The sequence below is a fragment of the Ovis aries genome, chromosome 18, assembly GCF_016772045.2.
Source record: "Ovis aries strain OAR_USU_Benz2616 breed Rambouillet chromosome 18, ARS-UI_Ramb_v3.0, whole genome shotgun sequence".
In the NCBI taxonomy this organism is placed as follows: domain Eukaryota; kingdom Metazoa; phylum Chordata; class Mammalia; order Artiodactyla; family Bovidae; genus Ovis; species Ovis aries.
The window spans coordinates 63,095,579-63,109,506 of NC_056071.1; the positions used below are offsets into that span (position 1 = coordinate 63,095,579).

A 13,928-nucleotide genomic window follows, 5' to 3' on the forward strand; every position below is an offset into this window, starting at 1 on the left:
TTGGAGCTCAGAGGAGGGTCCAGGAGATGTGGGTCTCCACGTGGTCCGCATAGAGACAGCACCTGAGCCCGGACACTGGATAAGACCACCAGGGAGCCAGCCCAGATCGGGGACAGGAGGGACTCTGCTGGGTGGAGGGGTTCAGGTAGGAGCGGAGCCAGCCCAAGAGACTGTGAAGGGGCAGCCGGGGAGGTAGAGAGGCCGGTCTCCGGGCCCGCTGTGCTGGGCACACAGCGATAACTTAGTTGGAACAGCAAGCTGAGCACTGATGGACAGGGGCGGGGCGGGTCCTGGCCCAAGGCCCCTCAGCAAGTTGGGGACTTGACCTCAAACCTTGGCTTGCAGCTGTCCCCATACAGGGCCAAGAATATCCTTCCCCTTGGCTATTCAGGAGGATGCTGCTGTGGACCAAGAGGTGCCCTGTCCTCTCCCCCAGCCGCACCCCACACTTCTTTGCGTGGCCAGGGCAGGGCCTCAGGCCCCCAGCCGTGCGCCAGTGCAGATGGACTAGGCCCGCGACTGCAAACTGGCCTCCTGAGCTAAATCTGGCCTGCCAGCATGTTGTATTTGGCCTGCGAGAGGGTTTTAATTTTTTTTTTTTTTTTAAAAAAAACATTTGAGCCAACATTTAAAAATTGGGAGCGTTTACATTTTAAAATCCATATTTTTGGCTCCTGCTGAAATTTTGGAAGATCTGGCAACTCCGGCCCACATTCCCACGTGGCAGCAGTTGGGGAACAGGGAAGCAAGCAGCTGCCCCCTCCAGAGGCACCTTGGGGGTCCCCCACTCTCCGCGGAGCAGCACTGTCGCACCTCAGGCTGGCTGCACTGACTGGGAGCCTGGGGCCCAGCGGGTGGAGGGGCTTGCCTGAGGTCCCACGGGGGGAAGCCTCTTGGGCAGGATCCAAACGCAGCTCCAGAGACTCCCAGGCCTGGCCTCTGGGGTCTTGTTACCAGCCTCTGAAGGCTGCTGCAGAGCCCCCAGCCCTCCTCTTCTTCCTGGCCACTGGCTGGTGCCTCCTGCTCTTTTCTGCCCCTTGAGTTCTCAGGAAACCCCTGGCTCAAGTCTTTCACATTCTAGTATGAGCAAGCCTTGGTACTGGGTCTGTGGTGGTGGCAGTTCAGGGTCCTGGAGATCTACCATAGCGTCTTGTATGCTGGACAGCGAAGCGTCAGACCAGAGTTCCCCATGACCCCTCAGCCAGGCCTGGCAGAGGCAGGACTAGAGTCCACCTCATCTCCACCCCGCTTTCCGCAACCCCGGCCTGCATTGCCGCTTCCTCCTCAAAGAGGTTCACGATGTCACTCCAGGCACTGACCTTGAGAAACGGCTTTCAGACCAATGCCAGGAAGCCAGGGGTCTGCCCTGTCTCCCTGAAGCTCCAGCTTCACCCCGGGAACAGTTCCGGGGACACAAGCTTGTCCAGGCCAGGTGGAGGGGCCTGTCACCTGCAGCTCCCATTGGCCCGGTGATCTGATTCCTGCTGCGTGCAGGCACCTGCGTGCATCACCTCCCATTCCCGCCATGCACACAGCCTGGAGACACCGTGGGATGCGGCTTGTCTGGGCTCACTGAGCCAGGGCGCAGCCCAGCCCAGGGCTGCCGAGCTCTGCTCGCTGAGCCTAGCTCCTGGTCTGTGGAATGGGCCTGATCCCAGCATCTCTCCACTGGCCTCTTTGGAGTATGTGATGCAAGGCTGGAGGTGGACCACACATGACGCTGGGGTGGGGTGGGGGGCTGATGCCCACCTCCTGCTTCAAGGCACCAATGCCAGCTCCTTGGGAAGGACATTCTGGCCGGGCCCTGGGACAGAGCCCTGCCCCCCAGCACCTGCTGTGGAGCCCCGACAGGTCCCGAAGACCCCGTGCGGCCTGGCAGTCCTGGGAGGCATGTGCGAGGAACCTTGAGACGGAATCCTCCAGGGGCCTTAGCATCATGGGGCTCCCCTGGGACCCAGTGGTCCCCAGAGTGAGGGGGCAGAGTGTGCAGAGCCCAGAGCAGAGGGGAGTCCTGGATCGCCAGGCCCTTGTGGAGGACGCTGGGGACGCCAGGCTTACTGGGTGACTGCTGGACGCTTTCCAGGGACAAGGCAAAAGAAAGCTCATGACCACTACTGCCCTTCCTCGGCTGGGGAAACTGAGGCTCAGAGCAGGCAGGTGATCTATCCAGGTCCTTGAGGTGACTGTACCCTGAGCTGAGAGCTCACCGGCTACGCTCGGCCCAGCTGGTGGGAAGGGCTGGTAGGCTGCAAACACCCGGAACCCCCCAGCAGCCATGCCTCTTCCGGGCTCTTCCTGGAGAAAGAGGAGGTCAGGTCATTGGAGGCAATGACACCAGGGAGCAGGGCTGCAGGGGTCAGTTAAGGCGGCTGTATCGAACCCTGACTCCTCCCGTGACCTCCCCTCACCTCTTCCCACACCCCACCCTATATGTTGGGAGCACAAGGATGGCACCAACCCACGGGGCTGGGGGTGCACCAAGGTCAGGCATGGAGACAGAACAGCGTGGGTAAGCACTCAGCAAGCATCAGCTCTCTCCTGTCGCCCAGGACTTTGTTTCCACAACAATCCCTCAGGGCTTCCCTGGCAGCTCAGTGGTAAAGAATCCTCCTGCCAGTGCAGGAGACAAGGGTTCAATCCCCAGTCCGGGAAGATTCCCCATATGCCTTGGAGAAAATAAGCCTTTGTGCCACAGTGATTGACTCTGCGCTCTAGAGCCTGGAAACCACAACTACTGAGCCCCTGCTCTGCAACAAGAGAGGTCATGGCAGTGAGAAGCCAGCGGACCACAGCTGGAGAGTGGCCCCGCTCTCCGCAACGAGGGGTCTCGAAAAGCCCAAGAAGCAGTGAAGATCCAGTGCCGCCAAAAGAAGGAAATAAATGTAACGAGAAACAGAATCCCTCCCTGCAGGGAGGTCGTTCTTGGGAGGGGTCTGGGCGAGATCTCCATTGCCCTGGCCCCGTGGCCCGACCTCAGTCCTATGCCTGGAGTTGTCAGGAGGGGACAATGTCCTCAACAGCCCCTAAGGACCTGCCCCGGCCCCAGGGGACACAGATGGTTTGGGAGATGAAGGTCAATCCCGAGGTGGGGGTCCTGCCACCCTGACACACCACACAACCCGACTCCCCGGAAGCCAGAGTGTGTGTGTATGTGTGTGCGCGTGTGTGTGCGTGTGTGCGTCTGGAGGGCGTGCTGAGGTGCTATTCAAATACAAAGACCTCAGTCCAAGTCCAGGTTTCTCAGGAGGCCCTGGGGAAACTCAGGACCTCAGTTTCCAGCTCCATCAAATGGGCAGCTGTGAAGGACCTGGGCCCACCTGTCTGCCTGACAGGGCCGTGACATCCTACCTCACATGGACACGACTGACATTCAAAACCTCAAAGGAAACATCATAGGAAATCCTGTGATAAAACAGTGAGGTCTCTGCTAATAGGGGAGTGATATTATTATTATTGCTATGAATATCCTTGTTGTCTACTCATGCATACTCCAGAAATAGCCTCCTGCCCTTAATCCAGAGGTTTCATCCTAGAGGTCCATTCTTTGGGTTCTTATGGCCTTTGCCATTCCAGTGACTATGAAAGAGGCGGTGAGGAGGGAGCTCGGTAGGGTCGGCCAGAGCTGGTGGGGAAACGGCCCCCGAAGGGAGCAGGGCAGGGGCCCAGCAGATCTCTGTCCGCTGCTGACTGGGGGATGGGCAGGGGCTGAGACTCACCCGGCCCAGAGGCCTCCGGGGGGAGGCGGCCCGGCCTCCACGCTTGTTGCTGCCCACGCGAAGCCCAGTGGTCTCTACGGCCCGGCCCTCCCCGGCCCTGCTCACAGCCTCCGGGGCGATCTCCGAGGAGAGCTGGGGGCTCAGAGCCAGGATCTTCTCTGGGGCGGTGGTTCCAGCGAGGGCCTCCTGGGCTGGACCTGGGTCTTGCTCACCAGGGGAGGGCTCTGGGCTGCGGCCCCTGGGCCCCCGAAAGGCCTCCAGCGTCCCAGGGTCTAGGACCCGCACGGCGACCTCATCCAGGAACCTGGAGAAGGGCAGTCTGGCCTCCCGTCGGCGGCCCAGCCAGGCCAGGGGGCCGGGGGCCGGTCTGCTGCCTGTACCCGGGAGCTCGGGGGCGGACAGGGGGCCAGGTGAGGCTTTTGTAGCCTCCTGGTCAGGCTGTGCTGCTCCCCAGCCGGGGTAAGATGGTGGGCCCTTGGGGTTCCGACCTGAGGTGGGGCTTGGTTTGCAGCCTCTAAGGTCCTCCCTGCAGGCCTCCTTCCTGGGGGCCTCGGCCCTGGGCTCCGTGAGGGAGCTGGGGCCATCCTGCCTGGGGCTCCCGGGGTCTGGGCCCTGTGTCTGGGAGCCGGCCCCCGAGAGCATCCTCCTCTGTCAGTCCAAGGTCAAGCCTCTCCAAGTACCTCGCTGACCCCCACTTCCCTCTTCCCACGTGGCTGGGGGCCCTACACCCTCTGCGGGGGCGGTGCAGGGTCACTGGTCCCTCACTGGCCAGAGTGATCAGCTGAGTGCCCGCCCCCATCGATTCAGACAGCACGTGGCAGGGGGCCTCCCGCCCCCTAAATTGATTCTTACTAAATGGGAGCCGGGCTTCAGGGCTTAGAAAGTGCTAGAGAAGCAAAGGTCATGTCCTGAGCTCTGCGTCTGCCTGGGGAGGTAGCCTGAGCTGAATGAACACCCGTTGTGTGTCGGAGGGCAAGCCTCACAAACGCCACTCACCACGTCTCCTCATCTCTGCCAGGTGTGAGCTGGGCTCAGGGACATGGGTGAACATGGGGCCTGATGGAGGGGAAGTAGAACTGCCTCCATCCGGCATAATCGGAGGGTGTGGTAGAGACCGCTGGCTCCCCAGTGTCATCCCACTTTTCTCGTTAGTGAAGAGTCCTCCTTTCATTCTGGGTGGCAAGATTTCCCAGGCTCCTTTGTAGCCAGGGACAGCCAATGAGATATAAACAGAAATTACTGGGTGTGACTACTCCTTAAAAGGGATCAGATAGCTTGCCTGTGCCCTTTTTGCTCCCACTCCCAAACTCTACTTCTTATATGGAACATGCAAGTGATGGTTGGAGCTACTGCAGCTATTTTGCACCATGAGACAAATTTGAGGCAGAAGCCACATATAAAGGCTAGAGGAGCAGAAAGACAGAACAACCTGGGTTCCTGATGACCACTGAGTCATCACACCAGCCTTGGACCACCTGGCTCTGACACTGGTACTTCTTTAACTTGTGAGAAATAACCCCTGTCTTATTTAAGCCGTAGTTATTTCCAATCTCTGTTACTAGCAGCTGTTTGCAATTCTTCACTGATACACAGGGGATAAGGTTAGGAATCACGGTTGACCAGGCTATGAACAAGAGCTGTTGGCAGATGGGGGCCCAGAGTGTAGTTAGCTGGGGAGTGGGAAGCGGGAGATTACCCCAGAGAAGGGCCAGAGCCAGTCCTGGGCATTTGCTCTTTTGTATGAAGGGAGACTCACTGATGCCTCTCAGGAAGCCAGGGATCCAGGCAGGACACCTTCCTGGGATGCAGCTGCGTGAGTCAAAGGATGGCTCACCAGTGGGTGCAGCCCCAGGCCTTTGGCCGTGATCCCCAGCCCTGGTCTGTGGCGCTGCTTGGAGGATGGCCTAGGCTGTTTTTAGCGCTGCCTGCCTGCGCTGTATACCTAGGGCCTCTGCCCACATGGCAAATACTGGATGCCTCCCATCAAGTGCTGGGGACCCCTTCTTCTCTGAGCTTAGCTGAACACCTCTGTGAATGTCTCATAGCACCTGTGACTAAACGTCTGAAAAACTTCATGAGCTCAGCTGCCCAGGTCAGGGATGGAAGCTGTCTGCACCCTCCCTCTCCCCCTCCCCACACCGTGCCCCTAACCACCAGGACCTGACCATTCAGCCTCTCTCAGACCTGGCTGCCTCCCTCCATCCTCACCATCACCTAGCTGGTCCCAGGTGACACCATGTCTCACCTGGACACCTATAATCACCTCTCCCTGGGGCCACTGACCCCAGCTCAGTCCACTCCACAAACCAGCTAGTATGAACTTTGAAATTCACAGACCAGATAACCAGATAACGTCACACATTCATACGCCCTGCAAGGCGTATGATGGCCCAGGGTCTTCTCTACCCTCACCCGCAGAACACCCCAGGAACTTCCATCTACTTCCTGAACGTACCAAGCCCTCACTGGTCTCAGGGCCTTTGCACTTGCTGGTCCCTCTGCAGGGGAGCATTCTCCCTTCCCGTCCTTGGCCTCACCTAACTCCCATCTACCTTTCAGGGCCCCATCTACCTTACTCCTTCCACCCTCCAGATCAGATCAGGTACCCCTGCGGCAGCCTCGTATCATAACCCCTAACTGCAACTGACATTTTCACAAGAATCTGCTTATCACGTGTCCCCCTAGAAGGCGGGCTCCACTTTACCCCAGCTCTCCGCACTGGGCCCAGCAGGTCGGAGGCGCTCAACCAGCAGTTCTCAAATGAATGAATAAGTGAATGCACCCCAATGCTGATGCTGAAGCTCCAATCCACTGGCCACCTGACGAGAAGAGCTGACTCGCTGGAAAAGACCCTAATGCTGGGAAGATTGAAGGCAAAAGGAGAGTGGAGAGGCAGAGGATGAAATGGTTGGATAGCATCACTGACTCAAAGGACGTGAATCGGACCAAACTCTGGGAGACAGCGAAGGACAGAGGAAGCCTGGCGTGCTGCAGTCCATGGGCTTGCATGGAGTCCAGGCAGGGCTTAGCAATTGAACAACCACCACCACCACTATCCCAGGTTCAGACTGTCCGTTCATAAGCATCTGTGGCCTGGTGTGAACTTCCTCTGGCTGGGCACGAGACAGAACATGGGAGTCAAGGGCCTGAGGCTCTTGGGAAGGCCATAGTGTCCCTGTCCACTTCTGCTATCCTCTGAAGGCCACCTCTTTACACTTGGACAACCCCCTCCCAGCAGCAGTCATCCAGCTCTGCTCCACAACCAGTGTGAACTAAACCTGGAGGCTGGCAGATCCCAGGTCAAGTTCACCTCCAACACCCCAGCTGACCTTGGGCAAGTCACGTCCTCTCCCGATCGCCAAATGCAGCACCCAGCCTCGAGCAGTGATGCAGGAGAGTGTACAGGGCCTGCTAGGAGCCTTCGGCATGGAGCCCAGCATCTTGTGGGACCCCAGGACCCCTCAGCCCGGGGGGCTCTCAGGTGGCCACCCCCCTGCTACATGCTGTCGCAGGAATGTTCTGGGGGCCTGGCCAGCCGGTCCTCCGAGCCTCTCCCAGAGTTGCCGGGCTGCATCAGACAAGTTCTTGTTGTCATAACAACCCGCTGGCTCTCTGCCGCCTGGGCCCGAGGCCCCAGAGGATGCTGTCGCCGGCTCGTAGCCGGGGCCTGCTCACCTCTCAGCGCCCTGGGCTGCCTCTCCTGAGAGGGCTTCCAGCCCCTGCCTCTTGACTCATTTGCTCCACCCCCTTCTCCTTTCCTGAGCCCCTACTGTGTGCCAAGCTCCACAAATCCTCACCCACTTCTGTGAGGTGGGACTGCCATGAACTCTGTCTTATGTTTAAAGGAGCAGGCTCTCGCGGGGGCCAAGCGATTCATCTGAGGTCACGGGGCTCAGATGTGGCAGACCCAGAGAGGGGGCTTCAGGCCCTGTTTCACTCCAAGACCCCCGCAGCCCCTCCTCCACCACCCAGGCCCACCTTGCCCCCAAGGATGGGAAGCTGGCCAAGGTCTGTGAGCTCCAAGGGAGGGCGGACCCAACTTCGGGTTGTCTCCTGGATCTGGACCGGTGAGAACTGGCCCTAGGGCGCTGGTGGGACCCTTCGGGGCTGGGGGGCAGGAGGGCAGGTTGAACATTCACTAAGCGCTCCAAATATCACCTCGCTAACCCTCATGGCAACCCCCACCCCCAAGCTGGGAGGTGCCATGCCTTCTCTTGGAGTAGGACCCGGGCTGACTGGTAAACAGCCACGGCCTGCCACACGCCAGAAACCATAGGCAACACCCACAGGAGCGCAGCTGCCTTCCAAGCCTCCCTCACTCCAGTGCGGAAGTTTCTATTACAGCCCCCTCCTTCACAGATGAGGACATTCTAGGTCTGAGGATTCTCACGCTTTCACCATGCTGCCTCTGCTCCTGGCTGTTTCTGTGCTGGCCTGAGAACCCGCGAGGGCGGCCACAGCCCTGCAGCCGTGCCCTGGGGTGTGCATTCACACCTTTCATCTGCTAGCATGTACCAATCTCCGCATGCCTCCACGCCCGCATCTGCTGTCCGCCGCCCATTCATCCACGTATCCATCCCTGCATCCACACATCCATGAGGAAGAAGGGCTGGGGCCGAGTTCAGAGTTCAGGGGCACGCACTTGAGCCATCCAGACCTTCCAGGAAGTCTCCCGGGACACGGAACTCCCTGCAGGAGTCCCTGCTTGCTTGCCTGTCTTTACAAGAGGCCACACTGTGGGCTCCTGGCTCCCTGAGCCCGTCTTCCAGCCTAACTGGAGAGGCCTCCTGGCCCCCTGCCCTCCTCCCAGCCCTGCAGCCTCCCTGCTATGGGATCATGGAACGGGAAGGTCTGGGGTTACGTGAGCTTGGATGCTCCACCCACCCACCTCAGTAACCACTTATCTGCTAGCCGGTACCCACCCATTTGCACACTTCCGTGCCTGCACCTGCCACCCGCCACCCGTTCATCCATGTATCCATCCTTGTTATTTGTGTCTTGTATCCACACATCCATCCGTCCATCATGGATGCAGCCACCTGCCAACATGTGTCCATTTCTGCAGTGATCCGCCCTTCCATGCCTGTATCCATGCATCACTAATATATCCTCAAGCACCTAGCCATGCACTCTTCCTGTATCCATCCATCCACTCCTCTGTTCTTACATCCATCATTTTATTGACATTGTTCAAGTCCCCATCCATCCACCCTGGCATCCATGCATTGACTGAACCCATTAAGCATCCATCCACTTTCTCATGCCTGTATCCATCCATCCTCTGATGCGGACTCCTGTATCCATCCAGCCTTTTATCCATTAGTCCATGACACCTATCCACCCATTTTAGAGCCTTCCATCCACACATGTATCAGTCTTGTCATATGAATGAGAACTCCATCTGTCTATCAACCCCCTCTTGTAGCCATCCACGGATATCTTCTATCCATCCAGTCCTATCCGTATCAGCTCGGTCATTCGTCTACTCATCCATCCCTTTCTTAACACGTAGGTCCATCAGTCTCTCCTCCTATGCATCTATCCCTCTAGCTTTCTGGCCATCCATCCGCTGGTCTGCCCTGCCACATGCCTCCCTCCATATCCATTCACCTACTATCCACCCACCGGCCTCTGCAGTCCACCCCACATTGCTTCTCCACCCGGACATACTGGGATCCCAGCATGGACCACCAGAACCATGATTGGAGCTTTTGGCATCTGTCTTCCCCAGGCAGGACCAGGTCTGGCCCATCCACATCCCTGACTTGGTTCAAGGCTGCTAGTTGAACAGATGACTGCAGTCCCGTGGCCTGGCTCAGAGCTAGGGACGAGCTGATGCCCCCGCCCCAAGAAGCCCCCAGGGACTGCAGTGGGAGCCTCCAGATCCACAGCCTATTGGGGTTGGAGCCACTGCTCAGCCCCCTTCCTGGCTGGGGGGCCGTGAAAACCACCATCACCCTCCTAACACCATCATTCTAGTCAAGGTCTGTGTCTCCTGGCAGACTGTGAGATCTTGAAGGGTGAGGTTTGTATCAGATTCACCTAAGTGGTCCCAGTGAACGGGGTGGAGTCGGGGACATGGGGAGAGTATGCTAAGGGGGATGGAGAAGTCATCCACTTACTCACTCCTTCATTCCTGCAGTACTGAACCGGCAGAGACAGCTCTGGTCAGCCACTGGCTATCACCAAGGGCTTGTTCTCAGGCCATGGAAACCACTCCTTTGACTGAGAGAGGTGTTGTGCCTCAGAAACTGAGCCCCAGAGAGGGCAGGGTCTTGCTCAAGGTCACACAGCAGAGGAGGAACTAGAACCCAAGACTCCAGACTCCCATCTAGGCCTCTCCTCCTAGCAGGCTAGTGACCTGCTCTGGGGCAGGAGGGGGAGCCAGGAGGGGAATGCTGGGAGCAATTCTAGGCCAACCCGGTGAGCCTGGGGTCACCCCTGGATTTGTTCCCAGAGATCTCTACCTGCCATGAGAGGAAGATCCTCCCCCAACACACACACACTTGACCTCCAACACTTCGGCTGGACCGAGCCTCCTCTGAGGCAGGAGGTAGACGGACCCCACCCTACAGGGTAAGGTGACTGGAGATTCATTCCCTGCAGACCAAAACTCTAAAATATCAACAGCAGGACGATTGAGAGAGGAAGCTAGGCCTTGCCCAGACCACATATTTCTCATTCGCAAAGTCAGGAGACCTCCCCAAACACACATGTGCGGAAAGGCTCCCTGGAGGTCAAAAGGGGAGTGATGCTAACTGACGCCAACTACCCATAGGCCTTTGCGGTGGAATCCTTCTTGGCTGAGAGATGCGTGTGCACACACGGGAGGATCCTGAGACACGCCAAATACGGACTCTGCACCAGGCAAATCCGAATGATTGGTCAGAGGGAAACCGGAAGAAATGCCCCAGAAAAGTCAGTCAAACTACCAGGAGGGTGCAACTCAGACTGTCTGAGTCTGCCCCTGTGTCTATCCACACGTCCTGTACTTTCTTCCTCCTAATAAGCACTTTATTTGTTTCACCACTCTCCATCTTTGTGGGAATTATTTCCTTCTGCACAGCCGAAGGTCCAGGGCCTTGTCACTGACCACTGGTCTGGTGGTCAGGATTCGCGGCTCTCACCGCCACAGTCTGATCTCAATCTCTGGCCGGGGACTGAAGCCCTGCTTCCAGCTGCTGGAGACCCAGGACCGCTCTCACCTCCAGGCCTTCACCTCTCGTGTTCCTCCACCCTCCCCTGTTCAACTCCCACCCGGGCCCTGGGCTTCACGAGCCTCCGAGGACTTGAGAAATTGTGGACGGTCTCCAGGGCCTCCCCTGGTGGCTCAGACGGTAAAGAATCTGCTTGCCGTGCAGGAGGCCTGGGTTTGATCCCTGGGTTGGGAAGATTCCCTAGTGGAGGAAATGGCACCCCACTCCAGTATTCTTGCCTGGAGAATCCCATGGACAGAGGAGGCCGGCGGGCTACAGCCCATGGGGTCGCAGAGAGTAGGACAGGACAGCGACGGAGCAGGCACGCATGCACAGACAGTCTTCAACCCAGCCCTCAGTCACCCACGGACTGCTCTCCTCCCCTGTCATTCATTCATTCTGAAGCGCCTATGGGAGTGGAGGGCTACTTCAAAGCATTGCTGTGGAGACAAGGCGTCAAAGTGCTTGTATCAGGGCTGGCACATAGTAGCTGCTCGATAAATGGCAGCTCTCTGGGGCCAGAGTCTGTGCCCAAGCGTCTCTGCAGGCGGATAGATCTTCTTCCACACTGCCTTGCCTCGCTTCCACTCTCTGACCCGGAAACGACCCACTCTCCAGGCCTGGCCTGGTGGAAGGCCAGAACCACAGCACTGAGGCTCCAGGAAGCCCCCGCCCTGCCTACCCGGCATCCCAGGTGTGAAAAGCTCCAGGTTCTGAGGATAAGAGGAACACGGAGCGCAGGAACCTATAAATATGAGACAATAGTCCTTCGGAAAGCGCAGGCAGCCTCCTCTCGCCCGGGCGCCAGCGCTCAGCAACCGCATCTGCCACTGAGCCTGCTTCTCTGTGCCGCCCTGATTATAGTGAGAGTCGGGAAAATTAAGGGTTTTCGGGGACGCTGCCAGGGCCCAGGCTGCTGCCTCCCCGCCCTGTGCGTCACACATGCCAGGCAGAGCCGCCCCTTATCGGCCACTTGCCCCAGCCGGCAATGCCACCCGGACTGGGCAGACGGCACAGCAGGGTATGATGGACTTTCTTCCCTGGTCCCCGCCGGCCCTGGGGGTGGAAGGGACTCTGATGCAGGCAGTGGGCAGGGGAACTGGGGCCCAGTGAAGGGCAAGGACCTGTCCACGGCCTCTCAGAGATCTACAGCGCTGGGACCTCCACGGGAGCCAAGCCCATGGAGAGACCCTGTCCTGCTGGCCCGGAGCCCGGAGGACTTGACCCCTGGTCAGTTTCCAATCTGCAAACAGCCCAGGTCTGTGGCTGACCTTGCCACCAGGGCTCCACCTCTGCAGGCACTGCGTACTCAGCCACCACCAGCCCACTCCTGGGTCCCTACTCTGCTCCCATCAGGCTGGTCCAGGAGACTCCAGGATGTTGCCCACGCTGTTCCTGCCCCAAAGGAACCACACTGGGGACGGGGTGGGGCCCAAACAAGGAAGGAAACACCTCGACACCAGGCAGGAAGCGGAAACGCTAGGGCAGCAATTCCCATCCAACAGTGCTGGGGTTCAGGGAGGGTGGATGCTTCAGTGGAGCGGCCCCCGGGGCACGCCTTCCCCTCCCCGAGCCTCAGTTTCCTCCCTTCGAACTGTGGGGAATGGGAGCCCCTTGCCCTGTAGGCACAGAGTGAGACCTAGGGGGTCCGGGGCCGGCGCAAGCCCACGCACTGCGATCGCTCAATGAACTAGCCCCTGGTTCAGCCTCCTTCTGGCTCCTCGACCTCTCCCGGGGTAGGTGGGGCGGGGGTGCTCACTGAGCCTCGACCCGCGGCAGGAGAAGGGCCTGCCTGCACGCGGGCCACCCGCCCGGGACAGCGGCAGGTCTCAGATCGCCTAGGCCCCGCCCTGCTCCCCTCCCCCCGCCGTGCCCCAGCCTCCCTCCCACCGCAGGGATGCACGTGTTAGGGGGGCGAGGACCCCTGCAACTCGGTCCCAGGTGCTCGGGCCGGCCTCGCGGGGGGCAGGGCGGCGCTCCTAGGCCGAGTCCCCGCCCCGCCCTGCGAGTGCCCCCCGCGGCCGGCGAAGCGTTCATGGCTGGGACCCCCCCACGCTCCCACCCGGCGCAGCGGCACCGGAGGGGGCGCCAGAGGCGGGGGAGCAGAGGCTGGACTGTCGCCCCCCTCGCGGGAGGGGGCACGCGGGCCGCCGGCTGCGCAGCCGAGACCGCGCTGCCGCGTGGGTGGCGCCCGCCCCGCCTCCGCGCCCGCGCCCGCGCCCTGCCCTCCGGGCTCGCGGGTACTCACCGCCCGGCGGAGCCGGCCCGGCCGCCGGCCGCCCGTCCACATGGCCCCGGGGCAACCGCGCGGCTCGCCTGCGCCGCCGCAGCCGCCGCCGCCGCCGCGCTCGGGTCCCGCTGCCGCTGCCGCCGCCGCCCCCGGCCCGCACCCTCCCCTCCGAGGCCGAGCGCGCCCGGAGCCGCGGCGCGGCCGGGGCTCCCCCCAACCCGCCCGGCTTCCCGCAGGGAGCGCCCGCCCCCCGCCCCCAGCCCGGCTCCCCGCCAGCCCCGGCCCCGCGCGCAGCCGCGGCTGATTCCGCGGCTCCCCCCGCAGCGCCCAGGCGGGGCGCACTGGCTGGGGGACGCTGGGGCAGGCCTGGGGGCGCGGGGAGCCACGTGCACTCGGGAGCCGCGGAGGGGATGGCGGCCGGCCGGGGAATGAATGAACCCGTGGGAGCATGAATGGCGGGGCGCGGTGAATGGAGTGCGGTGCGAGTGGGGGGAACGAATGAATGAGGAAGGAATGCACTAGGGAGCGCTGAGGGAAAGAATGGACCGAGCCCCGCGTTCCCGCTCTGCTTGACCCAGCACACCTGTGCCAAGGTAGCCAGGTGATGGAGGAGGGCCACCCCCTTCCCCAGCAATCTGGAAGAGGAGGTGGCCTCTAGAGGGGTCAGGGTTACCCCAGGAACTTCCAGCTGGAGTACCCTTCTCCCTACCCCCGCAAAGCTCCAGGCTGGCCCCTTCCTAGTCCTGAAGAGGGGTACCGAGTGAGCCATGGCCCTCCCCCTGAGGC

General features: G+C 60.4%; 1 protein-coding gene across 1 annotated transcript in view; it reads right to left on the reverse strand.

Annotated features, from left to right (window-relative positions):
• The window catches only part of BEGAIN (brain enriched guanylate kinase associated), a 45,600-nt gene extending 32,389 nt beyond the window's left edge, over positions 1-13,211 (reverse strand). The window contains 1 exon segment of the mRNA NM_001009766.1: positions 13,161-13,211. Within this exon segment, the coding sequence (NP_001009766.1) occupies positions 13,161-13,202 (42 nt within the window). The 5' untranslated portion in view covers positions 13,203-13,211.
• Between the last annotated feature and the right edge of the window lie 717 nt (positions 13,212-13,928).